General features: G+C 37.1%; 1 protein-coding gene across 5 annotated transcripts in view; it reads right to left on the reverse strand.

Moving 5' to 3' along the window:
* The window catches only part of LOC129734523 (kinesin-like protein KIF2A), an 88,053-nt gene that overhangs the window by 28,872 nt on the left and 41,924 nt on the right, over positions 1-17,257 (reverse strand). For 4 of the 5 annotated variants that reach the window (XR_008730092.1, XM_055698105.1, XM_055698101.1 and 1 more), the window contains 9 exons: positions 16,755-16,850; positions 13,568-13,622; positions 9,867-10,029; positions 6,627-6,717; positions 6,416-6,479; positions 5,930-6,021; positions 5,543-5,685; positions 4,653-4,857; positions 88-198 (listed from right to left, as the gene is read on the reverse strand). Coding sequence is in view for 4 of the 5 variants with exons in the window: in XM_055698105.1 (XP_055554080.1) it covers positions 88-198; positions 4,653-4,857; positions 5,543-5,685; positions 5,930-6,021; positions 6,416-6,479; positions 6,627-6,717; positions 9,867-10,029; positions 13,568-13,622; positions 16,755-16,850 (1,020 nt within the window). In the remaining variant the exon portion in view is untranslated. Of the gene's footprint in view, positions 1-87; positions 199-4,047; positions 4,083-4,652; positions 4,858-5,542; positions 5,686-5,929; positions 6,022-6,415; positions 6,480-6,626; positions 6,718-9,866; positions 10,030-13,567; positions 13,623-16,754; positions 16,851-17,257 lie in introns of all 5 variants that reach the window. The other variant, XM_055698102.1, reaches the window with a different exon arrangement.

The following is a 17,257-nucleotide window of genomic DNA, read 5'->3' on the forward strand; positions in this document are numbered from 1 at the left end:
TGATCAGTTCTAAACATAAAATCCTAAATTCCCAGCTTCTTTTTTCTTTGTAATTGTTAAAACATACAGTTAACTAAACCAACTTACCATACAGGTACGGGAGTTTTCTCCTATAAATGAATCTCTTAGCACCTGAGTAAGTTTACTTGCTCTGAATGGTGTATGAGGTTTATTTCGACCTAAGGCTCTAATGCACTCCTGAAAGAACAAACAGGTTTATATTTATTCAATTCATGTCAAAGAAAAATATGTAATACAAAAGCAATTCAAAATCAGAATATATATGACTTAGTTATGTTGCTGTCCTCTAAGGTATCATTAAAATTTACTATTCAAGCTTGAATTCAAGAAGTGTTATGCTTTTACCTCTCATTAAGTTCAGTAGAGAGGTAGGAACTAAAAAGAACTTAAGTAGCCTAAAAGCTTTCTGAATCTCATCCAAAACGTTTACATATATTGTATCCACCACCAACAACAAAAAATTCAGTGTTGATGTTAAATGTGCAAACTAACTGTTTCTGATTATGAGTTTTACAGCCTGAATGATCTACAGCCTCTGCCAGCAGAAGTGTGGACAGTGAGTCACGTTAACTATCAGTTAATACCAGTAGCTTTGATTCAGGCTCTACCACTGACTTTCTTTACAGTTCACAAGAAAACACCAGTGCCCAAACTTTCTGAAAGCTTCCACAGGTCACAAACCTAGTAAGTATAGCTCTGTACCGATGTACTCAGTATTGGAAGACACTTGAAAATGTAAGTCATTCCCCATTTTAAAATATTCTTCATGTGAAAAAACAGGGATAACATCTCCCCTTTCACTTACAAGAAGGGTATGGGGATAAACTAATATTTTCAATTGGTTGGAGAGTTCCAGAAATACTGTACAGAAGTAAATATTAAAGAATTACTATAGAAGTTACAGCAGCAACTAAGTACAACAGTGCAAACCAAGACCACGCTAATCTAAACATTTTTGCCCACTCAGAGTTCTAACAGCAGCTAATAAATTACTTCTTACAGAAAGAAAGTTTAAATTTCAATTTCTGTTTTGTTGTTTTTGTAATATTTTGATCATTAATTCCAGTTTCTGGATTTGTCTTAATATTTTGTGTACAGGCATCTCTTCAAATTCAGGGCTTCCTTGGTACAGTTTTAACACGTTTACACACAGAACTTCTTCAAAAAAACAAACATCAAAGTGTTTTCATATTATAGCTTTGCTTTTAGCAGGGCTAACAGATGGAATGCTCTTGTGTTATATGAATAGTTCTACAGTAGTTCAGCTAATCCTTCAGCTACAGCGATATCCTTGTGGCCTTTTGAAATTTCCTAGAAACAGCTTCTTCCAAAAGCCAAGCTAGAAACTCTGGGATGATAATCCAAGAAAGCATTGCAACTGTGAAACAGCATAAAACAGAACTAAACAGGCTCAAAATAAAACTGCCATGATACAGAACAGAACAAGGGCAAATTGGTTTTAACTAAAGTGATTATTTAAAAACTCATTAGTTGAATTTTATAGAATGGACACAGCTAAGATAAATAGAAAGACTGAAGCTTGCTGAATGTGAATTTCACATGCAAATGTTAAAAAGGACTCAATACTTATAGGTGAGCAAGGCAGTGCATTCTTTGAATGTTTTTATTTTGTTTGTACTTTACTACTATACTTACATAAGGAGAAAAGCAGATTAGATGGGAAGAAGGGCAACAGATTTTCAACAAGTGATGTTACAAACTAAAACCAGTAACAAATGTGTATGTTGGATTACTGACATGGCAACCAACATGTTTAATTAAGATATTTTAATTTACTATCATGACTTTTAGTTTGCTCACTCTTGAAAAATTAGAATTGGAAGGTGTCCCTGCCCACAGCAGGGGGGTGGAACTAGATGATCTATAAGGTTCCATTAAACTCGAAACATTCTATGATTCTATAACTGTCTCCTTAATAGTAAAAGGATTATAGGAGGACACTTCCAGCTTCTAAATTAATGAAGTTTTTAACTACTTTTACTTTTCATCACAGCTCAGAAAACCAAGTAACAAAACAACAACGCTACTTCCATGTAGAGACATTATGGAAATAATTTTTTGTACCAAAAATCTGAACAGGTTAAGACAGGATTGATATCCACATGTGTAGTGGTTTTGCATGGCAAGGTTTTGGTGGTGGTGGGACTACAGGGGTGGCTTCTATGAGAAGCTACCAGAAGCTTCCCCTCTATCCAATGGAACCAATGCCAGCTGGCTACAAGACGGACCTACTGCCAGCCAAGGCTGAGCCAATCAGTGACAGTGGTAGCACCTCTGTGATAACATATTTAAGAAGGGGAAAAAAACCTGCTGCGCAACAGCAGCTGGAAGAGATGAGTGAGAATATGCGAGAGCAACAACTCTGCAGACACCAAGGTCAGTGAAGGAGGTGCTCCAGGCACCAGAGCAGAGATTCCCCCACAGCCCATGGTGAGGCAGGCTGCCCACCTGCAGCCTGTGGAGGTTAATGGTAGAGCAGATATCCACCTTCAGCCCATAGAGAACCCCATGCCAGAGCAGGTGGATGTACTCAATGAAGGCTGTGACCTGTGGGAAGCCTGTGCTGAAACAGATTTTCTGTCAGGACTTGTGACCCCATGGGGGACCCACACTAGAGCAGTCTGTTCCTGAAGGACTGCACCCCGTGGAAGGGACCCATTCTGGAGCAGTTCATGAAGAACTATAGCCTGTGGGAAGGACTCATGTTGGAGAAGTTTGTGGAGGACTGTCTACCGTGGGTGGGACCCCACACTGGAGAAGTGAAAGAGCGTGAGGAGGAAGGAGCAGCAAAGACAATGTGTGATGAACTGAATGCAACCCCCATTCCCTGTCCCCCTGCACCACTCAGGGGAAGGAGGTATTTGGGAGTGAAGTTGAGCCCAGAAAGAAGGGAAGGGTGAGGGGAAGGTATTTTTAAATTTTGATTTTTAGTTCTCATTATCCTACTCTGATTTGAATGGTAATAAAACTAATTTCCCCAAGTCAAGTCTGTTTCACCCATGATGGTAATTGCTGAGTGATCTCTCCCTGTCCTTATCTCAACCCATGAGCCTTCCATCATATGTTCTCTCCCCTGTCCCAGCTGAGGAGGGGAGTGATAGTGCAGCTTTGGTGTTCACCTGACATCCAGCCAATAACAAACCACCACAACATGCAAATAGCAGATCTTGGATTAGCACCAAAAAACACTCCTCAGAACATAGTAGTTTAATTCAGACTTGACAATAACTTCAAGGGTCTTGAATACAAATGGAAAAAGCTGTGTAATGTTTTTGGGGATAGATGAAAAATGGAAAACTAACATATAATTGAGAAACATTTATAGCTTCTTGTACTGCTTGTTTAGTCCTCTGCAAGAACTCCACTTATTTTATTTCCCTTTCCCCATATAATTTAGATCACATCCACCAGTACAGCAGCAGCAGAGCCTTTCACTTTTTAATTAAAAAGACAAGTTGTATGAAAATGAACTGTGTTGTATGAGTATTGCACTGAAGGCACTAGCCAGCACAAAATCAGCAAGTAAACTAAAAAACAAAACAAAACTGCTTTATTCAATTACATTTGGAAAAAAGTGATAATGTCAACAAAATTTTGTTTGCATTATTTATTTTGATATTAAATCAAAACAGGCCACAGTTTTGGAACTGCCACAATTTTTCAACACTATATACAATTTTGTGATTACACGTTATAATTTTGTGGTATTTTTAAAGATCTGCTTAGAGTCTGATACAAGTCTCCTCCCAAGTTTATACTGGGATAAAAAAGTAAGCACAGTGATTTTTGGGTTTAGATTCTTTATATAAAACCACAGTGCTGGTGCAGAGAGTAGTAAACCTAAGCAAAGCTAACCAACAACAGAGATAAGTTCTGGGCCATTCAAAACTACTGTTTCCCCAACTGAGACAAAAAAAAAATACTTTCCCTATTTAGACTGAACCTCTTTTGAGCATTTTAAAACAAACAAAAAAAGCATTTGAATATTTAAATAATATTTCTTACCTCTCTTGATGTGTTCTGGATTAATGTATGAAAATCTGCAAAGTGAGTGTATCAGACAATTTGCTATAAAAAGTAGTAAAAAATGGATTCCAACTTTCAAGGGTTATTTTAATTGATTTGTTAATTCTTTCTGGATATAATGCTGTTGTGTTGTTTCTTCTTTAGTTAGTTAATTATCAGTGGTAAGTAAATCTGTCGTAAAGGTAACTTTAATTTTTATCTTTTCTTAAAAAAAAATAAAATATATACTGAGATCAGTAAGAATATTTCCAGTTAGTATTTCAGACCTTGAGTACCAAAGTCAGTCATCTCTCCTCCCATTTTAGGTGTATATCAGAGAAGTGTTCAAATTCAACTACTGGGGATTTTTGTTTGTTTTTTTTTTTAAAGTACATGAAAGTTGATAGCACGTTTCTGCAATGTTTCTACTTGGTACCAAGTGTTTCTTCAGGCATTTAAAGGAAAAATCAATACATTATTTTACCTGTCACATCAGTAGACAATGTAGACAAGCAAAACCTGCAAAAACACTTGTTTTAGTAGTCATTGCTATTATACGTAGAAGGCTTCCACCTACTCAAAGGCAATGGAAACATTTTGGTTACCTTAAGTGCTAAAAGGCTCTTGTTAATTTCCGCACCTTCCAGTCGCGTCTGCCTATCTGCACTGGAAGTATCCGCTCCTCTTTCATTGCCAGCCAAATCAATCAAAGAAAATTTACCATGCAATTTCCCTTTCCTTCTGAGAATAATCTGAAACACTGCATGGCTTCTAGATGAGTGTGCATTTGCAGATGTCTGGCCAGATGTCCTTTAACAAAAGGAAAGAAAGGAAGGACATATGAACAGGCAAAGGAGCATACATGTTAAACACACTACCCTCAGAACGTAAGATTTTACAGGGCAGAGTCCTGTATTTACCCTAATAATTTGTTGTTCATAGTATAATTATACCTATTTTTCCAATTCTTCAAATAGAAATGGAAGATTAGTAACATTTTACTTCCCTCTTAAAAACAAGAATAATCACATCTCCAAAGATTTCAGACTATCAGAGAGCTTTCATGTAAAATGCCGCATGTGGCATTTTTATCTGATCAGGCAGCAGTCTATGCACAAGGCTAATTTTAAAAACAATAAAGCTGGATCTTAACAAAAATTAAAATTTTTATATTTCTGTCACTACATATCAAGGCCTTTTAGAACTGAAGAATCTGGCAGTATTCCAAATTATAAATTATGTGAATGTAAGTCAGTAAACTGGTTATATAATGCATGCAATTCACATCCTGTAGAAAAATCAGTTCATATTTCTCTCTAGGAGAGAAACTCTAAACTATTTTTATTCAAATGACAGGCAGATTCCTTACTTGCAGCCAACATTATAAAAAATACCACTGCATATTAAAAAGCCGTTACTATGAAGAGACACCAAAAAAATCTTGTTCCAATTCTTTAATTTACAATGAAAAAGTGGTGGAAGCTATGGGAGATACCTGCAGCTGTTGCCTATTTCAATAAGCTTAAGAACATCTTCAACACATTTGACTTCCCGTTCCTGTAATCCCACCACCTGGACTTGCTGTTTACCATCTTCTAACACTCTTAACTTTGTCTTCCTGTTCAACAAGTCAAAAACCTAGGAGGGGTGGGGAAACAGAACAGTTAAATAGGAGCTTTAAAAGACATTTTTGCTTCAAATATTGTATCAAAATATGCAAAGCATTCCATACATAAATGTGATTGGAAGGGAAGTGTAAAGAATTTCTTGAAATAAAGCTTTCAGTACAAAAAGGAAAAAAAAAATCTTTTATGTGACAAGCTCACAATCTTATTTGTGAAAGAGAAATTCCACCTTCCTCAGAAAAAGATCAAGTACTTACCTTACCACTGTAGATCTCAAAAAACGTTGCATATACTTGAAGTTCTAACTTCTTATAGTTTGGCTTCTTTAGCATTAAAAAGACATCTCGAGCTATGAATACATTTCCAAAATATAAAGAAATCTAGTTATGTATTTTCAATTAGTGAAGACTCATTAATGCATAACAGTCTATTTTACAGCATCTCTCATATTTTGCAAGTGTAACAGGTAGGGTCAGTCAATCAAGTAAAAAGCATTGCCACATTACATTGGAAGATGCAACAGAACCCAAAATTAAACTTAATTAATCATCAGTTATATTTCATACATTTTTTAAGCTATCTAGATATATATTTACTGTGTAAAGACTACACACCTAGGAACTATTTTTTATGTCAACAAAGCAGTAATGCAAAATATGTAGACCCTTATGTTTGTATGAAAGAGAGTAGAAATGTATTGATCTCAAATAATCTGCAAAAAGCCAACAGAACAATAGTCTCACCTGCAAGTGCATATATTCCTTTAGAACAATCTTGGTTCTTTCCTGAAAAGTCACCACCCATAGTCTAAATTAAAAAAAAACCAAACAAGACCAAAAATACACTATAAAGGTCACAGAACTGTAACTTATGTATTTGTTACTTATTAGAATTTATTGAAGTGTTTTGCACATAAAAAGAAGTGTATTGCTGACATGTAGAAGAAATACTTACATGGGTTTTTCCACTGCCTGTTTGTCCATATGCAAAACAAGTGGCCATTCCCCTTTCAAATATGGTTTCCACTAATGGTCGAGCTGTAAACCTTAAATGCAAAAACCAGCAGTACTTAAGAAACCTAATTATTTTAAGATGCCACACTACCACAAGGACACTATATATTTTAAGGCCCAAAGAGACAAAACTGGTTCTGTACTTTGAGAGACTAAAGGACGTCTCCATGTTAATTCCTGAACTAAAGAGGCTACCAGCTCTAAGGCATTAAAATACCCTAAACAATTAAACAAAAGCTACAAGGTATCTCCCATTTATTTTACAACAATATTATCCTCCTTCAAACCGCCTTGAGAAGAAAAAAATTTCCTTGTTTTAATGATGCAACATGGCACAGATTTCTACATGGAGTTTGGAGCTCCCTAAAGATAGCATTAGAAGATTTGGAAGTAGGACAGTGCAGCAGATAAATAATTAGATTTTGCCAATATAAAAAAGTCTGCTATAGTTTTGGGGTTTGGTGTTTTTTTCCTAAATCAGCTTCTAAGATTAAGTTTAGAACACAGGTAGCCAAAACAACATTGCATATCTTAATATTTTGAGAACATAGTTATGCTGAGAAAAGGCTCAAGAAAACATATACCCAAGCATGTCAGAATGGAAAAATCCAGTTATCCCTTAAGTATTATTTGATGTGTCAAAAATATTCTCCAAAGTATAATTTTTCTACTTTAGATAATTAATTTTTACTTTTAAAAGTGTAGATTTATTGCTTCTACTTCAGCTACTTATTACCATTATTTCATTAAAAACTCCAAAATCAAAGGGCAACCTTATGGAGAATTACCTCCACTAGGTGATGGAAGTAAGAGTCTCTCTATAACAGTCTCTCTAAACTTTTTCCAGGTGTTTACACATAAAGTATGTTTAGTGACAGAAAGAAGAATGATTGTTTACAGAAACACTAAGGTGTTACAACCTCCTTTCATTCCACTTTGGAACAAACACAAGATCACTTACAAAAATAATATGGATAAGACTGAGCCATTCAGCAACCAAGGGTTATGCAACAAAATCTAAGTTTAACTGAATCATCAGTTTTCATCAAATATGTACCAGATAATTCCCGATCAGCCTTAGTCTTTCTTGCTTCCTCCAAACATATACTTCTTTTGTCCTCAAGAGGATATTCCCATATTTCAGTGTTTGTTCTTTTTGTGTTGAAGATATAAATTTAAAGAAACTTATCCACCTAAGAAGTACTTTCCATTATCTCTGTTTAATTGCATTTGAAATTATTTATTTTGCTGATTTATAAAAAAGGGTCCTATTTATATGTATTTTAAAATAAGGCAAAATACAAACATATCTAGAACAGTTTCTGTAAATCATTATACAACTCCAAATGTTACCACACCAAAACAGTTCAACTTTCCTTCTAGTAGAATCTTTATTTGCAATCTTGATCTTTCAGAAATATAAACGGATTCTCCTTTAAAATTCAACAAGTATACCCATTCACACTAGTGCATTTTTTTTAATACTAAAGAAAGCTTACAACTCAGTGTTGTGGCTCATGGATTCAAAAATACATAAAATACAGCTTAAGCAAAATAATAATAAAAAAATAAGAATAGTACATTTCTCAAGAATGTTTTTCAGTACAGAAATATAGTGAGTAATTTTAGCATACTGAAGAAAACTGGAGTAACTTGTCATATCTCCCCCCCCACACTGTGACCTGTGACCCTGGTAGTTCTGGTGAGAGCAGACAATGATACCTATCCTCTTAATTGTGTTATTACAGGAGGCCTTGAAGCAGATTATCCTTCACATAATAATCATTATTGTACCATATGAGGGAGAAGGAAAAAGCCTGTACTGCTATATAGACTAGAGATTTACTGTTTCAGTATGAATACAAGCATCTTTCAATGTTTTTTCTATATTTCTATTCATTTATTATGTAACTAATAAAAATTGTCCAGAAGAAACTCAGTACAAAAACATAATAATGTATGCAAAAACCAGCCCTCACATTTAAACACTATGCTCACAAAGACAAATAACAGGAAGGAGGGAGATTACAAGAACTGGGTTTTAAGCAGGAGGAAAACTGTTGCAAGAGGCACATCTCACCAGCTAGATCACTCCCACAGTTCTTCAGTATCAAGAAAGAAAACATGCTACCAGTAGATAATCATTACACAGAAATTTCCAAGGGCACAGCTTTGCTGTTTAGAAGTCTTTCATTAGTATAAACTAACAGACTAAAAAGATTTTACTTTTGCTACCCTTCTCCTCTTACTTATATCAAGCATAAGGCACAAGTTTTCATTTTCAAGGCCTTTTAATAATTCTTTTACTATGAATTTTCTCTTATCCACCAACAGGGTGTTAGCATCCAACATTAATCAGGATACAATGCCAACTTTCACTTCCTAGTTTTTGGATTAAACCCAAGAATTAAGATATTTCTCTGTCACTACTCCTTAAGGCTAAGGGAAGCACTTTCTAAGCATAAGGAAAATTATCTTCATTAAATTCCTTTCTAATATCAATATTCCTTGCAAAAATCTTCACAATATTTAGACTGTGTACCAAGATCATGACCTGTCATGGTGTCTAACCTTGCCTGCTACTGTATCTAATATATTTAGCGACTTGCACAAGGTAAACAGCTACTTCTAAACAAGTTTTTTAAAGTGCTGTGTGCATTATTCTTTTCCAACTGTGGAAGTGAAACAGAAGAATAAAGGAGAAAATGGAGATCCAGATACCTTGGGGCTGAGGGTGGGTGGGTGTCTTTGTTGCTGTTGTTTTTTAAATCAGAAAGATTCAGCATTTCATCTAGATTGCTTCCAACAGACAAACTAACTCGGGTATCTCAGCAATAGAGCAAATATAATCAATCACCCTCTCCCCCCTGCCCCTTTTCCCACCCTCTCCTGATTTGTTTGCCTCCTGAGGAAACAATACACACTAGAGCCTGGAAAGGCAGGGCTTGGAGGAGGACTGAGAACAGGACTGAGGTCAACAGAAGTGGAGATGATATTTGCACGTGAAAAATTCAGGATAAACAGAGCTAAAACAAAAGTAAACAGGCAAAAGAATGGAGGTAGCAATATACATATCTGATAACACAGATAACAGAAATCCATGACCAAGGCAAGTCCACAGTTATTGACGTGCGAGATACATGAGAAAAAAGGTTCACAAAAAAAGCACATATACACATACCTGTAAACCATTTCATTAGGAGCTGTGTCATCAAAGGCATAGTCAAAACGAAAAGTTTGGTTTTCAAGGTACCTTGTTAAATCCACCTTTTGTTTTGGTTCATGTACCATCACAACATCTTTACTAGGAATTGTTATTACATCAAGGTCTTTCATTAAAGTCTCTATAAAATAAATGAAATATATATGCTTAAATAGCAACACATGACTATTTTTTACATTTTTTCATTGTTTACACTCTTATAACATCTCAGATAACACAACTCCTCCAAGTAACAACAATGCAATGGACTTGGGCTTCTGATACCTAGATAGTAATCTGCTAAGTAAAAGATTTCACTTTGGAAGTCTAGTCACACTATCCTTTCCAAGTGCTAGAAAGTACAGAGAGGTTGTACAAAGTTGATTAGAAAAACTAAGATCATTAATGATAGCGCTATCCTTTTAGCTTCATTTTAAAATGTTGTCTTTTTATTTTCCCTAAATCCTTAAAGTTACAGTCATATGTTCACAGCTTTCAAAAAGAAAAAAATTGTTTTCATTCTACACACATTTTCATTGTGTATTCCTCCTGGAATGTATAGTATACATCTTTAATATAGAATTTCTCTAAAGTAAAATCCTTTCTAAAAATTATCTTATAAGCAGAAGAAGCTGAAAATGCTAATGCTGCTTCCTATCACTGGGAATGAACAAAAGCCAACTAGATGTGATTTCAATAGTGAGTTCCCAGGTTATAATTACTACACAGCACTACAATTTATTGCTAATTGTTGTATGATATGACTCAGCAAAACAGAGAACCCAGCAATCTATGATATGCACAAAAATAAAGAACTTTTATCTGTACAGTAAGGATCACTAATATGTGATCTTCTACTACTATGATCTACTAATATGTAATTCTTCAATTTCTATGTAAAATTTCTTAAGACATGGGCTTCAAAAATTTCATGTGGCTTTATACCACATTTTTATTTTGACATTCATCTTCCTACCAACACCTCAGAACTACTTTTTAATAGCCTCCAAACCACTAATATCCAAGATATGCAACTTGCACAGAATCAAATCCCACTTCTGAATCCCAACTCATGCCTCATGACAACTTGCTGTCATTTAATGTAATTTCACTTTGTCCACCTTCAGTGCAGGTAGAAGGTAACATTCCCCCCAAACGTACCACATTTCTAAGTCATATTTTATGAAAGATAACCTCCAATGCTAAAACAGAAATTGAACTGCTACCAGACTTGTATATTGAGTGCCCTTTTTACATAGGTTGTGCAAAATAGATTCAGTCAACCAATTTTTGAGATTATGCATTCCTTTCAAATAAATAAAGGAAAAAATATGGGGAATAAAAAAAAGCAGTATGTAGTGTGTTCACCTTGGCTGAACACTAGGTGCCCACCAAACCACTCTATCACTCCCCTCCTCAGCAGAACATAAGATGGAAAAGAACTCATGGGTCAAGATAAAGGCAGTTAAATAAAGGAAAAGCAAAGGCTGCACAAAGAAGCAAAGGAAAACAAAAGATGTTATTCTCTACTTCCCATCAGCAGGCAATGTCTGGACATTTCCTGGGAAGCAGGGCTTCAGTAGGCATAGCAGTTGCTCCAGAAGACAAACATCATAAATAACGAATGCCCCACCTCCTTCCTCCTCCTTTCTCTTAATTTTATTGCTGAACAGACATCATATGGTATGGAATATCCCTTTGGTTAGTTTGGGTCAGCTGTCCTGGCTATGTCCCTTCCCAGGATCTTGCCACCCCCAGCCTAGTGGCGAGGGGGGAATGTTGGAGAGACAGCCTTGATGCTGTGTGAGCACTGCTCAGCAGTAGCCAAAACACTGGTGTGGTATCAGCACCTTTCTAGCTACCAATACAAAGCACAGCACTATGAGGGCTGCTATGGGGAAAATTAGCTCCATCCCAGCCAGACTCAATACACAGTAAAAGTAAAAATAAAGAAAAAGAAAAAGGTAGAGGAAGCACCAACAGAGAGGAGAAAAAAAATAACACAAAAGTAAACTAACTATATACGGATATCAACATATGTTTTCCCTTTCCTATATAATTCTCCCATTTTCTTCTGGATATGCTCTGGATAATCCTCAATGTGTAGTTCTCACATTACAAAAATAATAAATGCATCCCATGTTGTTTCAGAGTCAGAGTGATGTTCTTCGAGTCCTTTAGCTAAACAAAATATGACAACAAGAGAAGGAAAGAAACATCTTTCAAAATGAAAGTCAGCTTGCTTTAGTGCTAGATTCAGACAGGCTGCAATCCAGAAGCATTTGTGATTCTTAATTTCCCGCTGGAAGTAAAGAAATTCATAGATTGGGATTTAACTGGAGTTGAACATCTAAACTTCTCCAGTCTGATCAGCAGGCAGTAAGAAAAAAAGTTGTAATAGTAATCATACATAAAAAGAAGTCCCTAGGGAGTGGTTCCAGCACCTAAAATTATTTAGTGCCATTTCATATGCCTGTATCCTGCCCAGCCCTGAGCAGAAACTCCAGGAGATACAAGTCCCCAGTTTGTCTGTAACCCACTAGCCCTGCAAGGATCTCTTAGACACCGTTGGGCACCTTACATGTCAGAAAATACCACCATTCAGGCACCTGAATTGTTCCCTTGATGTCTGATTTGAGACCACTTGAAAGTATAAATATACATATATTAAAAAAAAAACCATAAAGTTTTCATTGGGCAGCTCACTGATCAGGAGATCACTTCAAGAATAGTTTAAAAGAATGGTGATCTTATGTCCTGGTTTCAGCTGGGATAGTGTTAATTTTCTTCCTAGTAGCTGGCAGAGTGCTGTGATTTTGAATTTAGTATGAGAATAATGTTGATAACACACTGATGGTTTTAGTTGTTGCTAAGAAGTGCTTACCCTAAGACAAGGACTTTTCAAGTTTCCCATGCTCTGCCAGTGAGCAGGTGCACAAGAAGCTGGGAGGGAGCAGAGCCAGGACAGCTGACCTGAACTAGCCAAAGGGATATTCCATACCGTAGGACATCATGCTCAGTATATAAAATGGGGGGAGTTGGCTGGGGGCCGCTGTTCACTGCTCGGGGACTGGCTGGGCATCAGTCAACGAGTGGTGAGCAACTGTATTGTGCATCTTGTTTGGGGTTTTTGAGGGTTTTTATTCCTCTGGGTTTAATTCCTCTCTTTTTCTTTACAATTGTTGCTGCTATAATTAAAATAATACTTACTTTATTTCAATTATTAAATTTTCCTTATCTGAACCCACAAGTTTTACCATTTTCCAATCCCCATCCTCATCCCACCGGAGGGCAGGGGGGAACGAGAGTGGCTGTGTGGTACTTAGTTGCCAGTTGGGGTTAAACCACGACATCCTAACACAATGTAAGAATACTGAAGAAATTACAATAGAATTAATTCCCAGATGAACTAAATACATCCTAGATGACCTTGGGAAAACATTACAGTCTCTCTGTGCCTCAGCTCCCAGTACATAAAATGGTGACAGTTAAACAACTTTTCTCCCCATCTTTATCCGGATTATGACAAGTTATGAATTTTCTGGGTCCCTCACACATATTGTCTAGCATAACAATTTCACTTTTGATCAGTATTTCTAGATCTCTTTAATACAAATAACATTACTATCAGAAGAAGCTTTTCAGCCAAAAAAAATTGGCAAAATCTTAAATGGCCATACCTTTTTTATTGAGTGGACGTTTTCGTACACAAACACATATCCTGTGCTCATCAATCTATAAAGAAAACAATATAAAGTAAAATATACCCCAATTCCTGTTATATGATATGTTACTTCTATTCTTGAATTAATTAACCAATTGCTTAAACAAAGAGAAATTTCCAAGACAGCGAGTCATACGAACGTGTAAAAGCCCCTTGTGTCTGAACAATAACCAAGAACCCAAAAGGGAGAACCATACATCAATAAACCCCCCTGCAGACAGTGATCTGATCATGCAGATGAAGATTCCACATCTTGGAACACTGCAAGCAAATCTAGCTGTATCAGGGTAGATATGTTATTGTCAGAAATTGTCACAATCTCTTTGATCATGCACTGGTAGAATTCTCAATCTTCAGAGGTACAGGACAGGTAAAAAGTAGAGTCAAGATCCTAAACCTCATGTTACAGATCTGCTAATAAATTAGAATTAATTGACTTTATTTGATTTTAAAAAAATCATTTGGAATAAGAAATATATTTTAATGAAACTTGTAGTTGCACAGCAAAAGCTGCTAGAAAATCCTTTGTACAGCCCTGTAGCAAGGCCAGAAGAATGGGCTAGAATCATTGTTTAAAACTTAGGTAAAAAATTTGGGATTTTACAGATTTCGTTGTATTTGACTAGACTTCTGTATGTAGAAAGTGTATTGAAATGTCAGAATATAGAATTAATGGGAACTGGGGAGAGTAGACTGGAACAACTTGTAGTTACCTGCCAAGAAACCGTGAACTTTAGTAAAAGGTAATTCCGGCAGGGGGAGATCGCGACCACCGACTCATATACCACCTACCCAAATCGTACCCCAGACCCATTTCTGGACCTTTCTAAGCTCTACTGTGCAGAATCGGATATAGGAGGAGAATATGTTAATGATTTACGGGAAATATTATGATTATGCATGAATACTTAATGAATATGCATGAATAAGTTTATATATGGTGTCTGATTTTGAAACTTGGTGTGTGTTGATCGTGAGAAGACTCACTCACGCACCTGGCCATCAATAAAGAAGTGTCTGCTTATCTACATCACATTGGTGTTGATAAGTTCTTCATTCCGAGATCTTGGTAACACTCAGAACAGTAAACTTTTGGCTGTACTGGTGCATGGAATCCCTTGGGAAACTGCCCTCAAAGGTAAAGGAGTAAATGAGAGCTAGAAAATATTTTCTTAGGGCGCAGGAGTTCTCAATCCCAATGTGCAAAAAGATAGGCAGGAGGCCAGCTTGGCTAAGTCAAGATCTCTTAGCCAAACTAAAACAAAATAACAAAATCCATCGGCAATGGAGGCAGGGATACAAATCCTGGGGACATTATAGGGATATGGCCCAGGAGTCCACAGAGGGGATCAGGAAAGCCAAAGCACAGCTGGAGCTGAGCTAGGGATGTGAAAAATAGCAAAAAGGGTTTCTTCAGGCACATTGGACAACAAAGGAAGATGAAAGAACTTGTACCCTCCAATGAACAACAGGAGACATGGCTAAAACCAACATGGAGAAGGCTGAGTTACTCAATGACTTTTTTTGCCTTGGTCTTCACTGGCAAGTACTATAGCCACGCTGCCCAACTCACACAATCCAAAGGCAGGGACTGGGAGAATGAAGTACTGCCCACTGTAGGAGAAGACCAGGTTTGAAACCATCTAAGGAACCTGAAGGTGCACAGGTCCATGGGACCTGATGAGGTATGTTCGCGGGTCCCGAGGGAACTGGTGGATGAAGTGGCTGAGCCACTATCCATCATATTTGAGCAGTCGTGGCAGTCCAGTGAAGCTCCCACTGACTGGAAAAGGGGAAACATAACCCCCATTTGTAAAAAGGGAAAAAAGGAAGACCCGGGGAACTATAGGCCGGTCAGTCTCACCTCTGTGCCTGGCAGCATCATGGAGAAGATCCTCCTGGAAACTATGCTAAGGCACATGGAAAATAAGGAGGTGATTGGTGACAGCCAACATGGCTTCACGAAGGGGAAATCATGCCTGACAAATTTGGTGGCCTTCTACAAAACACTGGAGGAAAGGAATGCCACCCAGAGGGACCTTGACAGGCTTGAGAGGTGGGCCCATGCAAACCTCATGAAGTTCAACAAGGCCAAGTGCAATTGTGGTCCTGCACGTGGATCAGAGCAATCCCAAGCACAAATACAGGCTGGGCGGAGAATGGATTGAGAGCAGCCCTGGGGAGAAGGACTTGGGAGTGTTGGTAGAGAAGCTCAAAATGGCCCGGCAATGCGCACTTGCAGCCCAGAAAGCCAATTGCATCCTGGGCTGCATCAAAAGATGTGTAGCCAGCAGGTCAAGGGAGGTGATTCTGCCCCTCTACTTGGCTCTCGTGAGAGCCCACCTGCAGTACTGCGTTCAGCTCTGGGGTCCCCAACATAAGAAGGACATGGACCTGCTCAAGCAAGTCCAGAGGAGGGCCACAAAGACGATCACAGAGCTGGAGCACCTCTCCTATGAAGACAGGCTGAGAGAGTTTTTCAGCCTGGAGAAGAGAAGGCTCCAGGGTATGTGGTGATAGGATGAGAGGGATGGCTTTAAGCTGAAAGACGGTAGATTTAGATTAGGTATTAGGAAGAACTTTACTGTGAGGGTGGTGAGACACTGGAACAGGTTTCCTGGAGAAGTGTTCAAGGTCAGGTTGGATGGAGCTTTAAGCAACCTGTTCTAATGGAAGGTGTCCCTGCCCATAGCAGGGGGTTTGGAACTAGATGATATTTAAGGTCCCTTCCAACCCAAACCATTCTATGATTTCCACAGAGATCTGATAATCTTCATAATTTAAGGATTCTGCTCCTCTGACTTCTCTGCAAATCAAAGGCCCTCATCACCTTCAAAGATCAAATATTAATTTTTATACTCAACAGGGATTTTCAGAATAGCTTAATGGTTTTGTGTGCACATCCCTTAGCACCCCAGGAAAATCTACAATATGGAGGCTAATTAGTACATGTTGGTATTATTGTCAAAATATATTTAAGTGACATAAAAAATGATTGAACCCCCCGTTATAAAGAATACTAATAAATTTAAAGTTATTCATTTTTTATGTTTACAGGCAGAAGGATATTCATAGATTGAAAAAATTGGAAACACAGTAAAACTCAGAATGATAAAAAATTTCCACATCACTGGGGTACTTACAGGATCTGTAGTTGTCAGTGGTCTATAATCCAAACTTCCCCTGAAATCTCTTATCATACACATAATTTCATAATTTGGGTTTGTAGCATCAACCTCCTAGGGAAGTAAGCAACAGAATTTCTAATATACTTTTTTTTCCTGAAATGAACTAATTTCAATATCTTCTAAATTTACTTGTTAAAAAACCAACACTAACTGAAATGTTAATTTTTCTACAAAACACCATAAATATTTCAACTGCAAGTTTTTTTTCCATTCTGGTGTAGCTAACTTACTGATCATAAAACAAAACAATTACATGCTTTCTATTACATATTTTTGGTTGGTATAATAGAAGTATATAGTAAAAAGTATTTTCTATTTTATATATATTTCTAAGTGATGACTCATTAAAAATCTACTCAAGAAAGTAATGAATCCTGCCTTTTGCCAGAATTTTCACATTAAAGAAACACAGCAGAACAATTGCACAACACATGGCACATATAGTCAACACTTCTTAA

This window comes from Falco cherrug, chromosome W, assembly GCF_023634085.1.
Source record: "Falco cherrug isolate bFalChe1 chromosome W, bFalChe1.pri, whole genome shotgun sequence".
Classification (NCBI taxonomy): domain Eukaryota; kingdom Metazoa; phylum Chordata; class Aves; order Falconiformes; family Falconidae; genus Falco; species Falco cherrug.